This window comes from Mangifera indica, chromosome 1, assembly GCF_011075055.1.
Source record: "Mangifera indica cultivar Alphonso chromosome 1, CATAS_Mindica_2.1, whole genome shotgun sequence".
NCBI classification, from domain to species: Eukaryota; Viridiplantae; Streptophyta; class Magnoliopsida; order Sapindales; family Anacardiaceae; genus Mangifera; species Mangifera indica.
The window spans coordinates 25460130-25480307 of NC_058137.1; the positions used below are offsets into that span (position 1 = coordinate 25460130).

At 34.9% G+C, this 20178-nt stretch overlaps 3 protein-coding genes and 1 pseudogene across 6 annotated transcripts; 2 read left to right on the plus strand and 2 right to left on the minus strand.

Moving 5' to 3' along the window:
• Positions 1 to 2408: 2408 nt before the first annotated feature.
• On the minus strand, positions 2409 to 3832 carry LOC123226413 (UDP-glycosyltransferase 72E1-like). The gene has a single exon (XM_044650964.1). The coding sequence runs from the start codon at positions 3830 to 3832 to the stop codon at positions 2414 to 2416; it is 1419 nt and encodes a 472-aa protein (XP_044506899.1). The 3' UTR covers positions 2409 to 2413.
• Positions 3833 to 6706: 2874 nt separating this feature from the next.
• Positions 6707 to 10156, plus strand: LOC123216735 (malate dehydrogenase, mitochondrial-like). Its single transcript, XM_044637286.1, has 7 exons — positions 6707 to 7023; positions 8065 to 8238; positions 8329 to 8497; positions 8799 to 8860; positions 9003 to 9124; positions 9600 to 9717; positions 9823 to 10156. The coding sequence occupies exons 1-7, from the start codon at positions 6781 to 6783 to the stop codon at positions 9961 to 9963; spliced, it is 1029 nt and encodes a 342-aa protein (XP_044493221.1). The 5' UTR covers positions 6707 to 6780; the 3' UTR covers positions 9964 to 10156.
• On the minus strand, positions 9977 to 14965 carry LOC123216715 (transcription factor GTE5, chloroplastic-like). 4 transcript variants are annotated; one of them, XM_044637254.1, is made up of 5 exons: positions 11823 to 14965; positions 11683 to 11728; positions 11457 to 11570; positions 11264 to 11340; positions 9977 to 10358 (listed from the first exon to the last, which is right to left on the minus strand). In XM_044637254.1, the coding sequence occupies exons 1-4, from the start codon at positions 13452 to 13454 to the stop codon at positions 11291 to 11293; spliced, it is 1842 nt and encodes a 613-aa protein (XP_044493189.1). In that variant the 5' UTR covers positions 13455 to 14965; the 3' UTR covers positions 9977 to 10358; positions 11264 to 11290. The 4 variants fall into 4 exon arrangements, with proteins under 4 accessions (XP_044493189.1, XP_044493181.1, XP_044493207.1 ...); XM_044637246.1 differs by having other exon boundaries at positions 11457 to 11573; XM_044637272.1 differs by lacking the exon at positions 9977 to 10358 and having other exon boundaries at positions 11282 to 11422; positions 11515 to 11570.
• LOC123226509 lies at positions 14460 to 15267 on the plus strand (annotated as a pseudogene).
• Positions 15268 to 20178: the final 4911 nt, after the last annotated feature.

Here is a 20178-nt window from a genome sequence, read left to right on the forward strand (position 1 = left end):
TTGATTATTGTTTTCTGAATTGAAATTTGTTGCTATAACAAATAGAACCACTATTTTATTTCTTTATTAACTTGAAGATATTTACGAAAAAAGCGACAAAGATAAAGAGAATTCCAATCTAGCCAAATAATAATGAGAAGCTTGGATGGCGCATCTTTCATTAACAAAATGACAATTCGTATAATAGTAGTCTTAAGTGTTACTATTTTTATAATATAATAAAATATCTTATATCATAGAAATAGTAATAATTAACGGAGAAGGACTATTTCCCATCCAATTTTAAATGCGTTTTCAAAATGTCATCTACAGCAGATGAAAATTCATTTTTTTCACCCATGGTTAAACTGTCATTCAATTTTTCAGTTAGGGATAGGGGTAAAATAATCATTTACTATTTAAAACCTTAAAACTTTAAAACTTTACCGTTTCCCCCTTCTAGGTTTTAAAAACTAATAACTAACCTATCTTTAAAGTTTGAAAAGTTTAGATTTCATCTCTAGGGTTTGCTTCTTTCACCGGTCACCACCAACGGTCGACGCAATCGATCAATCTCCCATCTCCGACTATAAAGGACGATGAAGGATGACCTTTCGTCGTTCAGATCTGGACGACGAAGTGTCGTCCAGATCTGGAAGAACAGACGAAGGACGATGCTTCGTTGTAGCCTCTGGACCACGCAACGAGCGACGAAGGACGGCGAAGAGTCGTCCTTCGTCATCTGGGTGGAGCGACGAAGAGAGACCTCTTCGTCGCACGGCGGTGCGACGAAGAGATCTCTGTCTCTTCATCGCATCGTGCGACGAAGAGATCTCCGTCTCTTCGTCGCACCGTGCGACGAGGAGATGAAGATCTCTTCATCGCACCACCGCCGTCGCACCAGGAGAAGGAGGAGGCCGGTGACGACGCCAGAGACAACGTCGAGAGATGAAGTTGAAGAATGGAGGTGAAACTGTTAGTTTTGAAAGTTATGGGGGGCGGCTGTATTTTGAAAAATATGGAAACCTTAGGTTTGGGGGTGAAAATGTTAGTTTTCAAAGTTTAAAAACTTTAGGTAAGGTGAAATATTAGTTTCTAAAACCTAAGGGGAGTGAATGGTAAAACCCTTACATCAATTTTGGGATGAATTTTGCAGACTAAATTGAGGAGTATTTTTGTTATTTCATCTAACAAGGGTAAAATGGACATTTTACCCTTATGCAAACAAAAATCATCCATATTAACAGCTCATAGGTGGAAAAAATGGATTTTCATCTGCCGTCGGTGGCATTTTGAAAACGCATCTAAAGTTGGGTGGGAAATAGTCCTTCTCCCAATACTTAATTATATTGTGATATAATGATATATTATTATTTATACATAAAATTATCATTATTTAATAACACAATTTTGTGCTTCTATTGCATATCCTGTAGGAGATTAAGAGATGAGTTCATTTCATGAATAAGTATAGATGGACATCGAAATCCCTCCAGGTGGAAAAGGAAATTCATGTAATCCTAAGAGGGCGTTTGGTTTGGGTAATATTTTATTACTAAAATAGAAAGTTTATCTTGAGAATGAATTATTTAGAAGATTATTGAGTATAAATGATTATTATGTTTAATAAAATTTGGTAAGTATAAATAATTATGGTAATAAAAGATTACTAGTAAATTATTTTAAAATATTTTTTATATTATTTATCATATTAATTAAAAATAAATTTATTTTTGTCTCAAAAAATTAATAAATAATAATATAATTATAATAAAATCAAGATTATCTTAGTAATCTTTCAATACCTAAGATGAATGTGATAATCAAATTATTATTTATATTACCTATCATGCCAGTATTGGTAATAGAAGATTATTATAATATTTTATTACTGACAAACTAAATAAGAGAGTAATTATTTAATAATGGTGTAATTGAAAACAATTATTATTTTATCCTTTTATATAATTTTAATTGCTATTCTTTTCATTAAATAACTAATGTAGTGTTTTACTTATGTGAAATTTATTTAAGGGTATAGACCCCCTTATATCAGATATATTCTTCTGTTTAAATTGTAGAAAAAAAAAAAAAGAAACGGTAAAAATCTAAATAATTTGGTGAAATTAGCAGATCAACCGGTCTGGAACTTGACCTACCACCGTAATAAGTGGCACCACCAGTTTCGAGCCCGTTAACTACAGGCACAACAACACGTTACTGGTGGTGGCCTGCTTATGGAGAATCAGATTTATTAGGTAGGAAGGAGGCGAAAGTTCTTACTTAACAGTCCCATCATTAAAATACGATTTCCATAACTAAATAAAGCCACGAAACCTGTAGCAAGGCCCTCCTGATAATTAATACTTAACCATAATATAATAAATAGTAATTAGCAATAATACATAGCATCTCCTTCGGTGCATAATATGGCTCATTCATTTCTGCCGGAAACTCTGCCGGCTACTTTGGAGAGTGAATCATAGGAGGAGCCACCGTTACTCAAAGCTTTTTCACCACTAAATTTTAATTCCTTCACCTTCTTTTTTAATCCATGGCTTTCTTTATCCACCAAAACCTTTCTAACCATCCTCTCTATCTCTTCTCTCCCCACTATACTTTGACACGCCAACTCCTTGGATTTCACTGCCACCCCCATCTCCTCCGTCAGCATCGTCGCATTCATCTTTTGCTCTGCATACAGTGGCCATCCGATGATTGCTACCTCGTTTGTTATACTTTCAACCACTGAATTCCATCCGCAGTGTGATAAAAATCCACCAACAGATGAATGTTCCAGGATTTCGGATTGAGGAGCCCACATCGGAACCACCAGGCCTACCTTCTGGGTCCGAGTCAAAAACCCTTCTGGTAAGTAATCCTGGAAACTGGAAGACTTTTTCCCTGAAGAGAAAAACAATCCTGAAGCATCACTCTCTGATGGGGGACGTATCACCCAAATAAATCTTTGTTGGCTCAGCTCCAAACCCCATGCCAGCTCTATAGTTTGTTTTGCGGATAATGTTCCTCCGCTTCCAAACGACACATATATCACTGATTCTGTAGGTTGATCGTCCAACCATTTCAGTATTCTATTTTCCGAAATCGATGATCCAGTCGGCCTTGACACTGGGCCAATAGGATAAATTGGTGCCTTGAAGGTCCCTCCTAACAATTTAGAATCTCTCAGGGCTCTAAGAGTTGTGGGCTCCAAATCCTCCCACGTGTTTATCAGAACTCCGTCTGATGTTGCTGCCGCCATTGCCAGGCCAACAAATCCATGAAATGCGGGACCATTAGGATCCTTCAAGGGCTCCAAGGTATCCTCGAATCGGAGAGGAGAGCAACCAGGAATTTTTAGTGGTTGCTGCTGGTTAACATGTTCTTCTAACACCTCTCTATCAACTTCTGCAGCATAAACAGAAATCGAAAAAAGCCTTGCATTAGAAGCAACGAATACGTACTTCAACATCTCAAACTCGTTTGCAATTGCCAAAGCGTCAATTCCAAAGACGTCGACAATCAGAGCCTTTGGACATGTTGTCATTGCAGAAAACGCTGATCGGAGGAGTGGTAAAGACTCATGCATGATAGCCAAAATCTTTGCTGGTAGAATTGCATTCGGAGGGACAAGGCCAGAAATTTCCACTGGCGGGAGTACAACAACTTCAACTAAATCTGTATCTTGTGAATCAATCTGTTGTGATATCCGGTCAGAAGAGTCAGTCGCCGCAGCAAAAACCGTGACTTGGAGGTTAAGCTGGGCAAGGCGTCTCCCAAGCTCAAGAATCGGAATAAGAAGCCCCAATCCCGGGCTTGCAAGTATGACTACATGTGGTTTTGTGATTGGCATTGTGGAAGACTCTGAAAATGTAACTGGGATTGGAAAAAACAACTGTTTATATACAATTTTAATACAACTTTTGTCTAATAGCTGTGTCTAACTGTCTCTCTTCGTAATCAAAAGTTGTGTTTCTTCAAAACCAAGTCTCTTCATAATCAGAAGTTGTGTTTCTTCATGACCAAAAGTTGCGTCTGTTTAGAGCAAAAAATTGCATCTTTTAAGAATAGAATGATGTCTGTTTCAAATAACTCATTTTAGTGTTAATTTCAAGAGTGTTGCCTGTCTCACCCTCCAAAGTCTTCTGTGTTTATTACGAATGAAGCATCAGCCACATGTACGGTTTAATGAGGCATGTTACGAGGCAATCACATGGTGAAGGCCAGTCCGCACCTCCCATGAACAAATATTTTCATTGGACTATATCACAGGATATTATGATATATAAATGCAACACTTCATTCCATTGGATAATTATTGTCATTATATTACAAGTTACTTAACGTGCAAAGCAGTAGATTTTCTAGACCCCGAAAGCCCTTGGTTGATTCGAGAAGAAGCATGATATATATACTACCGTGTGGTCGCGGTCCTCATGAGAATCCTTCAAGAAATTTAAGCACCGTTCTCCTTGGATCAAGAGAGACAATATACATGCAGTTTTGGGGTTCATTTCTGCGTTTGGTGGCACGATGCATGAACCCCCCTTAGATGTATTACACTTTCTTTGTTACTTAACGAAGGTAACACTCATCTACATGGATATATTACGATATCTAATTAGAGGTGTCGTGGTTAGCTTAGATTGACTTCAACTCAGTCCATCAGGCTTATAGATTGGGTTGAGCCTTAGGTCCATAATAGTGATGGGCCTTCTCATATAATTTTAAGGCCCAAGACTCAACCTTATCTGCCTATTTAAACAAATTTTAAAAATAAAAATTTAATTAAAAAATTTAAATACAAATTATTTTTTAATTATTAAAACTGAAGACAATATCTCAAATATTTTATTTATAATTTATTGCTTGCGACAGAAGAATACCATGGTTATATGATGAAAAATATTATAACATAATATAAATAAATAATTTATGTACTATATAATTACAAACATAAATAAAATATATTGTCATACCAATTATCTACATAAATAATATTCAAATGGATTGAATTTATTTGACCCTAGATCTATTTGTAATATTTTGTAATGATAAAATTAAAACGAAAACGAAAATATAAACACAAAAAAAATTGTTTGTGAATTTAGACTATTTTTGAAAGAGAGTTGATGAGAGAAAATGAGAATGAAAATATAATGATAGAATTGAGATTGAGAGATTTATAATTAAAATTAAAAAACGAAAAACATTTGAGTTGTTTATATATGAGGAAAAAATTAAAAGAAAAAACCAATAATGGTTTTGGCTTCTGCTTGTGGCAAAAACAATTGCTAAAGACAATTGGCTTCTACAACAAGTAGAAACCAACTATCATATAATTTTTTTTTTTTTTTTTAATATTTTCAACAGTAATAGATTGGGTCAGACCAACCCATAGGTCTAATACATAAACCCACAGTTCAACCTAAAAGATCTATAGGTGGAACTTGATATACTACAGTTTCAGATCAAATCTTTATTTGACCCGATCTAATTAATGTGTTTACATTCAACTATAGTTTAGGTTAGAAAAGACAAATCATATACCTTGGTATTAAATTAAATATTTTGTGGAATGTAAATATACTTAATAGAAACATGAAAGTTGCTGATCTTCTTTTTCTTTTTTCTTTTTAATGTAAAAGGCATTTCATCAGCCGCGAAGACTGTTCTGATGTTCTAGACTGGATAATGAGGGTAAACCAATGAGCATTTTCAGTTAGACTTGGATCAGTATAACTTCATAGTCCAGTACACTTGAGCTGCTGCATTATTTTTGTTCTTCCGAAACAGAAACTTCGTTAGCAGTTTCCCTTTCTGAGTAGTATCCAAATGATGAAAACTCATGTTCTGTACAAGTTAAACAGTGTAAAATTTGGGGTGTAAGTTATGGGTAGAGACTCCCTCTGGTTGCAGCAGAATATTATGTGATAATGTTTGGATGGTTGGCCTCATCTCATGGTTATGTGCTCAATATTTCAGTGGAGATTTCTGGGAATTTTGAAAGAATCTGTTGGTCTGAAAAGTTGGATTTGTACTCTACTTTTAAGAACTAAAGGAAACATTATCTTATCTTGGGTTCTTATCAAAGGGCTTTTTTTTTTTTTTTTTCCAAATTTGTTGAATAATAGACAGGACAGCATCTGATTTATTTCCTAAATTATTCCTCAAAATAAACTAATTTCTTAATTTATAAAAATAAATAAATTCTGTATTTAGATTATAAATCAAGGAAACTATGAATCATATTTTTTAAATTAATTAATTACCTTTGGATAACTTAAAACAAAATTTGGTTACATGAAGACCTTAATATAACATTTAATTTTTATAGTTTTAAAAACTAAATCAAACTATCTGTTTGTTAAAATGGTTTTAATTTGTTTGAAAACCGTTTTTTTTGGTTAAACTATACTGTATCATTTGAATTATCGATAGATTCAGTTAATTTAAGCTTATCAATACAATTTTTTTTTAAAAATTCATTATTAGGTTTTAAACCCAAATTTAAATAATTTTAATTATATATATAATAATAAATTATATAAAATTATTTTAAATATTATTTCTATACCGTTAATTGATGCCCAATGCAAAGCTAATTTCCTTAAATCTTTTTATTTTTTGAGTAATTGTGTTTTTTTTTAATTTTAAATATTTATTCTTGCTATTTATATACTAGGAATAATGACTTGGAAAAATTTTAGACACCCTCTATAAATTGAACAGCAGACATCTCGAGTCGAGGGACGAGCCCTTCTTAAACCTCTCAAAAAACTCTCAGTAAACCCAGCGAAAATGAGATTCCTCCTTTTTCGATCCGTCAAAACCTTGGCGATGAAGTCCGCCGCCTCCCGTGGCTTCACCTCGGAGTCCGTCCCCGACCGCAAGGTTGCCATCCTTGGCGCCGCTGGAGGGATCGGTCAACCCCTTGCTCTTCTCATGAAGCTCAACCCTCTTGTCTCCAGGCTCGCTCTCTATGATATCGCCAACACCCCGGGTGTTGCTGCGGATGTCAGTCATATCAACACCAGATCTGAGGTATTTATGGATATTCTCTTCTCTAATAATGGATCATATTATGTTAAAAGGATTGGCTTTTATTTACTGCTAGAAGATTTTCAATTTTTTCCTTCACAATCGTGGTACAAAAAGGTTTAATTGCTTAGGGATTTGATGTGGATTGTGTATGTAACTTTCTTTGTGCTTCAAATTTTTAGCTTTTGTTTAATTTCTATATTTTTGATAAATCTATTTATGGTTCAGCCTGGTTGCTTTTTCTTGGTGCCTTTTTAGGGTTAGCCCGCTTGCATGTTGTATTTTGATATTTATTGGTACCACTCTACCATTTATTTCCTTCTGCAAGTATATGTTACAAACGGAGATTTATGTGTTCATGTGTATGTTTCATTCTAATTGATTTTTTTCGTTTTATAGTATTTCTACTTGCTCTCTATTTTAAATTTTAACTAAGCTACCTGTCGATGGGCTTATGTACTTGTTAGGGTGCCGATGTTAATCTATCTTTAATTAGTGATACTAACTTGTTTGATTCTGGTAATCATTTATTACCAAGTTGACATGTGAGATAATATAAATGTACCTTGATTACCACCTTCCGGGTAATCTTAATTTTGTTTTAATTTTACCTTATTTAGTTTAGTAAATTTTGTAAGGACAAAAACACCTTTATATTCAATTAAAATTATGTGTAACCCTAAACGTTATTATGACCATGTTGCCCTTACTTAAACAATTATTAAGACAAAAATACCCTTATGCTAAATTAAAATTATACTTCCACCACCTACACTACCACCGACGACCACGTGTCGCCGTACGAAGAAAGCAAAGAGTAGATCTTGTCATCGTGCAAAGAAGGCTGGACCTTGCCACTATGAGAAGAAGTTGAAAAGGCCTGGACTGGATAACTAGATTGATGCTTTAATTATATTTTGAGTTATTTAGTCAATGATCAGTATTGATATATATATATATGTACGTTTCTTTCTTGTCTCACCATGACCTTCTTTTGTTTATCTCTTTTTAATATAACCTATGCCTTCTTTGCATTTGCTCTAGGTTGCAGGTTATGTCGGTGATGATCAGCTTGGACAAGCTTTGGAGGGATCAGATGTTGTCATCATTCCTGCTGGTGTGCCCAGGAAGCCCGGCATGACACGTGATGATCTTTTTAACATTAATGCTGGAATAGTCAAGTCCCTGTGCTCTGCAATTGCCAAGTATTGTCCTCATGTGAGTATATCACTAAAAGCAACTCTAATTATGTTTAAGTGCATTTTTACTCGGTATTTAATATACTTGGTTTCAATTTGTGAACTACAGGCAATTGTTAACATGATTAGCAACCCTGTGAACTCAACTGTTCCTATTGCAGCTGAGGTTTTTAAGAAAGCAGGGACTTATGATGAGAAGAAGTTGTTTGGTGTGACAACCCTTGACGTGGTTAGGGCTAAGACTTTTTATGCTGCAAAGGCTAATGTAAACATTGCAGGTTATGGTCAACTACGATATAAGCTAAGGCTTAGTGTTTGATACTCTCTTTTCTTTTTATTGTCTAAATTATCTAATGAGAGGCATATTTGCCCTCGTTCTTAAGAGGAATTACATGTTATCAGAATGCTCACAACATAATCTATAGTTACTAGAGTTCTATGATCCAAAAGTTGTTTCTTTTGATTGAATTTTATTGTCCGACCTCTTCTCAACAATTGACAGGTTCTCTGTAGGAAATTATGTTTTGTGTTATGGATCATTTTATTGATTAGTTTTTGTATTTTTATTTTTTTCTCCAGACGTTAATGTCCCAGTTGTTGGCGGCCATGCTGGCATCACAATTCTCCCACTATTTTCTCAGGTCCCTCAATCTCTCTGGCCTTATCCTCTTCTGTTCTTTGTTATATTGAATTTTGTGTTGTATGTGGATATCTAGTTAGTGTGGCTTCCTTATACCTCCGCTTGTTGAAGATTATGTGAATTTTGAATTTTTTGTTTTGTAGGCCACACCAAAAGCAAATTTGCCAGAAGAAGATATTAAGGCCCTTACTAAAAGAACACAAGATGGAGGAACTGAAGTTGTGGAAGCCAAGGCTGGAAAGGGTTCGGCAACTTTGTCAATGGCGTAAGTCTGGATTGTTAATGTCATATATGTGTTGTCCGAGCATTATCTAGCACTCCAATCTATTTTATAGTTGTGATGACACGGATTTTATCTTCTCAAGGTGAAATTCTGCTGCCCCATATAAAATATTAATGCCTAGGGAAGAGGATATTTTTGCGTTTACATAATCTATTTAATTTTATTAAGTCTGGAGTTATACATTCTAGGGGTGTTGCCTAATGATAAAATCCATTAAGCATGCACGGCTCTTGATCTTTTTCTGTAATAGAGGTCATCAATCAATTTAGATGTCATTTGAGATGGAAAAAATTGTAAAATGAAGATTACAGCCTTTTTCAATAATACTGCATTGCCTAATGATAAATGTGACTGGTTGTCTTGTTGGTTTTATATGTGATGACTATTCTCATTTCTCTTTAACGATATTGCTGTTGTGGTGTTTTTATCATTAAAATCCATTTCATCTTCTTTGCAGTTATGCAGGAGCCCTCTTTGCTGATGCTTGCTTGAAGGGACTTAATGGCGTACCAGAAGTAGTGGAATGTTCATTTGTGCAGTCAACTGTCACTGAGCTTCCCTTCTTTGCTTCTAAGGTGATTTAACTTAACTTAGCCAAGCCAAGCCTAGCCAATGATGTTTAAGTGTTATGACAGACCTCTTATTGTTGATAATCTTGCTTTTAATCCCTTTATTTGCAGGTGAGGCTTGGCAAGAATGGTGTGGAAGAAGTTCTGGGATTGGGTTCCCTCTCTGACCATGAAAAGGAGGGCTTGGAGAAACTGAAGCCCGAACTCAAGGCATCTATTGAGAAGGGAATAAAGTTTGCCAATGACAATTGATCAGTCTCTCATGTCGATCATTACAAATTTTGCATTATTTATTAGTTTTTGCATTTGTTGCCAATGGCAACGGCAATGTCTTTTCAAACGGAGTAGGTTTCATGAATAATGCCCAATGTCATTTTATTACAAGGGAAATTTAACAAAATTTAAGTGGGCTGAATTATCATCTATAAAGCCCCCTTCTCTTTCACTTTCTCCCAATTTGGGTGGGACTATTATTATCATATACAGAGTCACAAGATTGCTTCAGCCTTCGCTCTACTGATAACAGCAAAATTGATGGTGCTTCAGTCTTTCAACTACTGGTAAATGTCCTTGGGGTGGTTCCTCCACATCATATGATGTACCAAAAAGTACATGGGTCAAACTTTGGTCTAACAATTTCCTGCCAACTGCAAAATCGCAATCTCATTAGCGTAGCACATAAAACATTGTACCTCTAACATCACAGGCATAATCCACTGCCAAGTATCAAAAGATTTATTACTCATTACGAACTGGAAACAGAACTTAGACATGGACCACACTTACGTAAATGCATTTCCTGATCTAAACCCTTTCTAGAGGTTCATTACAAACTTTGATCATATTTCTCAGATAAAAAGAGTTTATGCAAACTCAGAAAGTAAAATTTCTCTACAATAGATGTATCTATTGGCCAAACAAGTATACCAGGTGGCAGAGTCATGGCCACTGAAGTGGAGTGATGAAGAAGATAGCGGGTCTAAAATCAGTTGCACTGACATGTATGAGAGTGCAGTGACTACTTTACTAAAAACATGCAAGTTCTCTGTACTGTGTTAAATGATATTTTGAAGTTGACGGAAACAGATTTTATTGGTGTAAAAATCCCTACTTTCCCTAAATAAATTTGCCTAAGATTCAATCCCTTTTTACCACTAAAAAGAGGAAAACCCCACTCTAACTCAAACAGAATAATGGAAAATTTTATTTTACATCAGGAATTATACAATGTAATGGTGTCATTAATGAAGGGAAATATTAACCCTCTAAAGAAAAGGCAAACTGGTCTCTAAATTGAAACGATAACAGTTATACTAACCAAATATTATATTAGAAACAAACTTTAGGCCATAGAAATCATTATGACAATGTCAGTTGCCAGTGACTATAACAACACAGTGAAAGTACCGCCCCAGAAAATTTCCAACAGATAGAGATTGTAATTAGGGAACAAAATAAAGAATAATTCAAGGCATGTGGCCCAATATTATACATGATCTACCATCAAAACACCTATAAAAAGCATACAAAAACAAGAGATTATGGACCCTACCTTAGCTCAATCCATTCACCTCCTAGTTCAATGATCAGCATCTGACCCATGTCCAGACAAACTACTACTGCCAGAGTCTACATATAAAAGTATCACAACAAATTAACACTGGTCTCAATTGGCAATTCGATCTCTCGAAGAGTCACGCATGCATCAATACTGTAGAAGGCAAAGCAAAAGATTTAGCATTTACCACTTGAAGATGATCCAGAGTCACTGCTAGAACCACTTGAACAGATTGATTCACTCACATTATCACCTTGCTTTTCTCCTTGAACAGGCGAAGATGTGGAAACAATCTTTTTGACTACTTAGAATCCAGCCAGTTCAATAAGTCAGTGTGTAATGAACAAGATGTTGTCAATACCAAATTAGACTACCTAAAGTAAGCATCAGAATTCCTTATATGTTCACTTTACCTGCTTCAGTTCCTTTTGGTAACTCTGAAACGATTAATTCCATATTCTGCAACACAATCAGAATCTGGTAGATTAGCAAAGAGCATTGTCATGCAAGAAGAACGGGTAAACATTTAGTCATCAATAGTTCAACTTCTCACAGTATCCAGAATATTATGGTCAGATTTTGCGGTTTCCTGAAGAGCAAACTCAGCTTTCCTCCTGTTGTCAGTCAAACTCTTCTTGTAATTATTAACAAACCTATCAAGTTCCCAAAGTGTTGCAGGATCAAAACTGTCAATGTCCACCTCAATCTCATCATCTTGTTGAGAAAGCACAGGGTTCCTCTTCTTAATTATCTGGACGACATGGTCCAGTTTATCTGAAGGCAAGTCCTGAAGGTTCAAACTTAGTCTCTGCTTCTCCTCATAAGTCATATCCCTCATCTCAGGATCCTTAGCCTCAGGCTTCTTTAAATCTAGTGTCTTAACTTGATGAGCCGAAATAATGGTCTTTTGATCCACATGCATTGCAATTGACTCTACTTTCTCAAAATTCCGTACTTCTGCAGACTGTGGAGACAGAGCAGGAACAGGAATATCAACTGGTGTAGGAGTAGGAACTGGAATATGAAATGGTGTAGCAGGAGCAGGAACAGGAGCAGGTGTACAAGCAGGTGCAAGAGGAACCGGAGTTGTCCTTGAAGTGGATGTTGGCAAACCCGAATCATTACCCATTTCCAACCTCCCACTGAAACTATACTCAGCCTCTATTTTTGCCCATTTCTCTTCAAATATCTTTAACAATTGCTCAGCCATTACATGCACATCTTGACCTTTTGGGTTATACAAGATGGCATTATTAAAGGTAAGCCTCACGTCTTCCGCAAATTCTTTAGGTGACTTGTACAACTTTTTAGTCAACCTAACCTTCACAGTGCCCAAATCCATTGGATGCTTAATTATCGTATAATAATCATGTAATCCAAGCCCCTTAACATCCACTGGCTTATTAAACACCCAACCAAACTTATGCTTCATTAATCTCTCTAACAAATAACTACAATTCTTGAACAATCTGCTCAAATCCTGATCTAATCGACACCCACCTCCCAATTCACTGGATTTCAACTTCTTATTACTCTCCATTGGGGTTGACCTTTCCCTTCCCACAAGAGCATCAAACTTCTCCTTTTGCTGATTAACTTTTGGTGCCCTCTTCACTTTGTCCACCATTTCACCCTTAACTCCAAGATTGTTCTCATTCTCACTCACAGATACAGTTGATCCCCGAAAAGACCGAGGATTTGTAGGCTCCACAGAACCCATCTCAGAACTCATTCTCATTGAATTTCTATTCACATTTTTACTCAACAACCTCTGTGTAGCTTCAAGCCTCTTCACTAGACTCAAAACTTGATCAAGCTCACTCGTAAGTTTTCGTTTGAGAGCTCTAACCTCATCCCTATTTCTTAAATTTAAATTAATCTTTACAAGGTTATCAAACTTAGAATAACCTGCTATTTCAATCGCATTGGCGTGTTCACGGCTGTGTTGAGCACCACCCGATTGCTCAAGGTTGTGGCTTGAGGAATCATCTGACACCGCACGATGAGTCTGAGGCTGAGAGGAGTTGTAATCAGTGGTGTTGGCTAGGCGTTGTTGTGAAGATTTCTGGCGCTCGTTGGGGTGATAGTATTGAGGAACACTGTTGGAATTATTTTGGTTCTTTCTGCCATTTAATTTCTTCTTGTGCTTCTCTCCAGCAACACCAAGTAATGGGTCTGAAGCCATTCATGTAATTATCAAACAAAAACCCTAACTTAACACAAGCCCAAGAGAAAGCTTTCAACTTTTAGCAGGGAGCACAAAGAATATATATATATATTTCAGAACAATCTCAATCAGCCATTCATATAATCACCAAGCAAGAACCCTAATTCCTTCTAACAAACCCAGAAAAAACGAAAACTGAAAATGTTTTTAAAATTAGGTTTCTTCCTCTGGGGTTGCTCGGAGAAAAAAAAAAGTAGGAAAACAAGAAAAATTCACCCCAAAAGAACCCCAAAAATCAAACCGGTTTGCGACAGTACAACTAAAAGGGTTGGTTTACTTTATAAAACAAAACTAAAAGCAGAAGAAATAAGCCAAATTGGAAAGTAAGCGAAAAAGGAAAAGGCTTTTTCTCAGGGTTTAAGACGGTTTTGGAGATGAATTTCAAAGAAAAGGTAGAGCTTTTAGAGAGAATTTTAAAAATCAGGGTTTAGGGTTTGTTTAAAGGAAAAGAAAAGAAAGGTGTTTGTTTATGGATCTGAGAGTCGGGGAGTTCATCGCGGAGCGTGGAGTGAGAGAGGAGGGAGGGAGAGAGTGAATGAGTACAGTGAAGCCACGCGCTGGAAATCGACTGAAACAAAAAAAAAAAAAAAAGAAACAATGGTCAGATCAGATGACTAGTGGAAGACGACAAGTCGTCTATTGATCTAGGGAAAAACCCAGTGCCGTTCATCGACGAGGCGACAACTATCCAGTTACCATTTAGGCACTTTTTTTTTCTGCATTAATCAGTTTTCTTTATAAGATTAAAGTCAGTAAAAAGCCCAAAATTTTATAAGCCGTCACTTGGCATGTTACTTGGTGTGAAATTATCGACTCAAAGTTTGTTTGAAGAGCTTTTTTTCAAGCAGAAATGGAATTTCGCCTGGCCTTATGATAGAGCTTCAAGAAGCATTGCCGATGCTTATCCATGAGACTAGATTCTTTTAAAGCTATACCCAACATATTTGTATAAGCAAAAGCCCTATGGAGTACTGTTAGGATCCCAAGTGGAGACTTGAATCCCACTTTATATAGAATGAGCTTCTAACGTAGGATTTATGTGGTTTTGATTTGAACTCTTCATTCTATGTGGTTACCCCAAGTTTCAAATCAATTTAGTTGCAGTTATACGACGTAAGGCGTTGGAACTGCAGAGCTTGACCAAGAAGGGCGGTACAAGGTTTCGAGAAAAGCATGGTATTATATTATTCCTGCAAAGTTGAGCCTTTTGATGGGTGTTGCAGGTCGTTTAGTTAAGGATAAAGGACGTCCCCTTCTCTATGAAGCCTTTTCTTCAATAACCAAGCGAAATCCCAGTGTATATCCACTTGTAGCGGGATCAGGTCAATGGGGGAAAAGGTAGACAGAACGAGGCTACAATCTGAGGTTGTCAGGCGCGTTGGAGCCCCAAGGGCTATCTTAAATTTATAATGCACTTGCTGTGTTTTTAAATCCTATGGTGAGGCCTCAAGGGCTCGATCTTCCTTTGATAGATGTGATGCATTGCAGCATTCTGAAACCCAATTATCCGAACAACTTGGTTACATTTTACACCTATTGTGAAGTCTTTTATTGAGGCACTGGAGATGGTAATAAGAACCATTGCTGAAGTGTTGCAGCTCTTTCAAAGTTTACTGCAAATAAAATGGCATCAGCTTATGAGAGATTCTTCCTATGCATGAAAGAACATTAAAAACTGTCACTACCCTCTTCGCACAGATTGTTAGAAATATTATGTCCAGAATACTGTATGAAATTTTATGTACTTCTGAAAGTTAGTCACTTCTATTCAGTTTTGATCAATGTCTTGTTACCATACTCTGTTGGCTTGAAACATTTGATTTCCAAATGCCATCAAATTATAGGATTTCTGTTTTGTGAATAAAAGCCCGCTTAGTTCTGCAGCTGAGAGAGGCAGAAGCAACATGAAAAGATATCATATGACAGGAATATTAATAAATGAACCAATTGGAAATTCATTGAAACCACTAGAGATTATTCTCAATTACAACAGATACATAACAGGCTGAGAGGGGAAAAAACAGAACAAGTTAGGCAAAACAAAAGTCCTCCTCAATGAGCCTAGATTACACTGCTAGTGGCTTGTTGAATAACAAGTATAGCTAAGAATGGGATATTCTAGGACAATGCTGGAGGTAGAGAGTGATTTAGAGGATGTGGAACTCCTGAAGATACTCTTTGAGTTCCAGAACCACGCATCAATCTCCTCCCATATGGTTCGAGTTTGGATTTGAATCCTGATTTGCTAAGAATAACTTTGCTATCAATCTTTTCCGCTGAGGCTAGGAAATCATGAGAAATTTGTGTCTCTGAGGTCACTACAAGCACCAGAAACATAATTAATGAATAAACTATGATACTTGTCTTCTCTGATAAGAAACAAAACTGATATGCTTTATGGGTCAATCTCCATTAAAACATTAAAATCACATTGCACTAAATCCATTTCAGAGAGAAGTTTTCCCATTTCTATCCTCCTTTTGTCTGCACTAGCAGCCAAAGCAATGTTTTTAAGTTCATGAAACCTGGTCACCGTTGCTCTCTAGTGTCCATCATACAATAAAAGTAGGCATAAAGGCATAAATCTCACATAAGACATTGTTGTCAGTATCTAATTCATCAGCAATTCTCTTGTCAGCTCATGCGAAAAAGGGCCTCAGAATTTTGCTAGAAAAGACAATTCCCATTCACAGGAGATTTTGAGAATTGTCTTTTCTAGCTTGGGTTTTGGAAAGTTTAATTACATTATGTTAACTAACGCTTTAATCCCTTTGGCTGCTTCTTGATTTTCAGCCTTTTGTGGATAGACCCTCTGTTCACACTTTCAGCAAAATTTATATATATATATTTTTTATAGAGTAATAGTAGAAAGCACATGTGATAGAGATTGATTTTCTGGGAAATAAGTGATCAAATAATCAATGATTTCATTGAAAATTATAAGAATTAGAATATATAAAGATTTATAAATCATGGTGACCATATCTTTATCCATTAACATCAATAAGATAAGTTCGAGGACATCATTATTATTATTATTATTATTTTGGTTCTCAAATTGAAGAAAAAAATGGTGTATCAATTGGGCAGAATAATAACAATGGAAGAAGATTTTGCAAGTACAAATGGAGGCTAAATAGATTATCAACGATAGCATTCATGAAGATTCATTATTGCGGATCTTTGACCTTTCCCACAAGAAAAAAGTTAACTTTATCATTAATTTCCTAATTAAGTTGATGATTTAAAGCTTAATCTCTCACATGCCAATTGCACTAACCGTAATTAGTGAGATCCTAGGAATCAAAATAAATCTTTGAAGATAAGTTGTAGGTAAGAAATTCACTCTATCTTAGTCATGCAGCTAATTGCTTTATATTCCAATTAAGATATCTACAACATCAATATTAAAATGTTAATATTAATGCTTAAGTAATAAATTAATCAAGATTAATTGCAAAAGGAATACCCATGTGAACACTACCGTTAAGTTCATGGCATCTTATACACACAGAATTAGTATCCTCTTTCACACATTAACAAGAATTAATCAATTAAGAGTCTGCTTAATGGAATAAATACCCTATTAAAAAGAGTTTTTCTATGTATAGCCATTACTAAAATTTTCAATTACTTCATATTTTTTTATAATTCCCATAAAAAAAATCAATAGATAAACCCTTAACTAACTAAAAAAAATAGAGCAACCCCAAGAATTATATGTATATAAAATGACAGTTTATGAGAAAAGATTATTTATATATAAAATGTAAGTCTACTGTAGACTTCTTTAGTAACAAACCCAAAAGGGGATTAAAAGTATAGTTATCAGTATTTTATGATATATAATATATATATATATATATATATATATTATAATTTGATATAATACTTTATATATGTAAAACGATATGTATCATGAGGTGTATTAAATTAATATGATATAGTTGATATATTATACGATACATATTATTGATACAGATTAATATATTTTTTAGAAAAAATCATAATGTAATTAAAGTGCATATGAGAAATTTTAAATTTTTAAGATTATTTTTTATATTTAAAAAAATGATGACATGTCATTATTATTTTTTTAAATTGTATTATATCATACGATATATTATTCGATATACGATATAAAAATTACGTTTTTGATACACCATATAATATACGATTTGACTATTATAATCAAGGGTGGTTAGTTGCCCTTTTGGATTTGGAAAATCATCCATTTATATATATATAAAATCAATATAGTCTATAAAATTTTTAATTGACTAATCTTAGATTTCATTATTTTTTAACTAATGCTCTTATAGTTTATTTTCATACAACTTTTACTCCATAAATTTTATCTTTGAGTCTGTCAATATTTACTACAACAACTTACACATTTATCATACAGTGGGTGCAATTAGGTCAAATAGAGTCTAATTGAAAGATCTCTGTGCCAGTTAAATTAAAGAAAGCAACAGCCTTTCTGTAGTCTCTAAAATAATGATAGGAATGGAGAAAAAGAGAAAAGTGCAAGAAGCAATTTGGTTTCAGTTGGTTGACTAAGCGCCGACTTCGGCTAATTCCAAACTTTCTTTAATAGGATCCACATAAGGTCCAGCTCTTCACTAATCTTTTATCAATATTAACCTATTTTCTTTGTAGCTCTGTGGATGATGGCCTCATGGTCATCCATTAAACTACAAAACTCCATTGCTGCGCCTCACTGATGCCTTTTTTTAATTTCACTTTTATGTAGTCAATTCATCAGGTACTCGACAAAGCTTATCTCCGTCTTTATCATCCTAAAATGACTGTTGCCATCTGAATATTTTAGGACCCATTTACCACTTGATGACTATCCAACATTTATTAAAATAATATAGTTCGACAATGAAAGTGCATTGAATTTTCTAAGGTGATCAGATCAAAACGCTTAGGCTTTTTTATTTTTATTTTTGGCCAAAAGACTTATTCCCACCCAAATTTCATTGTAATCTTAGTTGGTACTTTTTCACTGTTGAAAATCCAAACACTTGTTTATGAACTATTAAAATTAATAGTATTTAATATTAAAAATAATAAAATGTTATCTATTTTCTCTCTAACTTTAGAAAACTAATCATTTTCTTTCGTGATTAAACTTTAAAATGTTATATTTTTTCTTTAGAGTTTTTTTCTTTTCTCCTTCTCCTTTTTTCGGTGCTGTCACCGGTCTGTTCTCTCTCCCTCCCCTTTTGTTCCCTTTTTGCGGTGCTTTCTCCTCATCTTCGTTATTGAATAAAGACATCTAGTGACGAAACAACGTCTTCATCACCGAAAGAAGTTTGTCAAGATCAAGGAAAGGCATCGGAAAACGGGAACAAAAGGGGAGGGAGAGAGAATCAATAAGTGACGAGGTCAACAAAAAGGGAGAGAGAAAAGAAAAAAAACCCTAGGGGGAAAATTTAGAATTTCAAAGTTTAATCTTGAAAAAAATTGTTAGTTTTTTAAATTTAGAGCAAAATAGATAATGTTAATTGGCGTCATTAATTTTGATCGTCCACGAGTAGATGTTTAAGTTTTTAATAGTTAAAGAGTATCAATTTGAGAATGCAATGAACTTTGGGTGGGAAAAGGCTTTTGGCCTTTTATTATTATTATTTTTTTCTATTTTCGCTTGTAATTAATTAAACTTCTTGCAGACAAAGAATTTGCTTTGATAAATTGATCTCTGTCACTCATCACTCTATTTTAATTTTTTCCTGAGTTTGTTTCTTGAGAAGAGCCCTTTATGTATTAGGAAAAAAAAAACATTTCCCTTTGTGAAATTTTATAGTATCAGATAGTATTGATAACATATATATCTGTATTGATGGACAAAAATTGGATTAATGCAATATCACCAACAAATATTTAATTAAATATATAATTTTGTAGGAATGGGAATTGAAGTCTCGATGCAGCTAATATTGTTAATTTATTTTTGCAAATTCATCCAAGTCCAATGGGAGGCTTTGAGGAGAGGAGAGATTACAATACAACTTTATAATATATATATATATCCTGCAGGTTTCGTTAATATTTCAATCATGGAGCACTTCAAGTGTTAATGGCTTCCTGTGAATAATTTATGGGATAAGCTTGTTCATATTTTTAATTCCAGACACACTATTATTATATCAGAAAAACTATACGTACATATTTTTGATACATAATATAAGTAGATATATGATGTGTCCTCATTTGATTGGATTCCAGGTGACCGAAACTTGCATTAGATAATATAATTATCATACAGATCCATCTCTGTACTGCAAACAAACAATGCAAAACTGCATCAAGTTCTACAAGTTTCTTTGTTGAAGACGTTATTAATGGTGATGAGGATCAGGACCTCCAGGGCTCACTCGATCAGGATCACCAAAGTTGCCGAGAATCTCTTGTCTTTTTACACTGTCCTTGAACATTTTCTTGGCGTCCTCCATTAATACTCGACCCTCATCGTTTGAATATTGTTTCGACTCAAAATGCCTCTCAATGATCTCCTGTTTCCGCAAACTCGTCCTGGAAACTTCTTCCAGGCTTTCTGAAAATGCTGTATTGGCATCAAGAGGACGAGGTTGACAGGTTAAGAAAAAACCCGAAACCAGGAAAAGACACAACAAAAACCTGAAGCTAAAGGCCATTATTGTACAGGAGCTGG

Excerpts from the sequence above, each read along its gene's own strand:
- LOC123226413 (XM_044650964.1), bottom strand. The coding sequence starts at position 3,832 with ATGCCAATCACAAAACCACATGTAGTCATACTTGCAAGCCCGGGATTG.
- LOC123216735 (XM_044637286.1), top strand. The coding sequence starts at position 6,781 with ATGAGATTCCTCCTTTTTCGATCCGTCAAAACCTTGGCGATGAAGTCC. Across the intron at positions 7,024-8,064 it reads ATATCAACACCAGATCTGAG|GTTGCAGGTTATGTCGGTGA; the intron begins GTATTTATGGAT and ends CATTTGCTCTAG. Across the intron at positions 8,861-9,002 it reads TTCTCCCACTATTTTCTCAG|GCCACACCAAAAGCAAATTT; the intron begins GTCCCTCAATCT and ends TTTGTTTTGTAG.
- LOC123216715 (XM_044637246.1), bottom strand. The coding sequence starts at position 13,454 with ATGGCTTCAGACCCATTACTTGGTGTTGCTGGAGAGAAGCACAAGAAG. Across the intron at positions 11,729-11,822 it reads ACCATAATATTCTGGATACT|AATATGGAATTAATCGTTTC; the intron begins GTGAGAAGTTGA and ends ATTGTGTTGCAG. Across the intron at positions 11,574-11,682 it reads ACCAAAAGGAACTGAAGCAG|TAGTCAAAAAGATTGTTTCC; the intron begins GTAAAGTGAACA and ends CTGGATTCTAAG.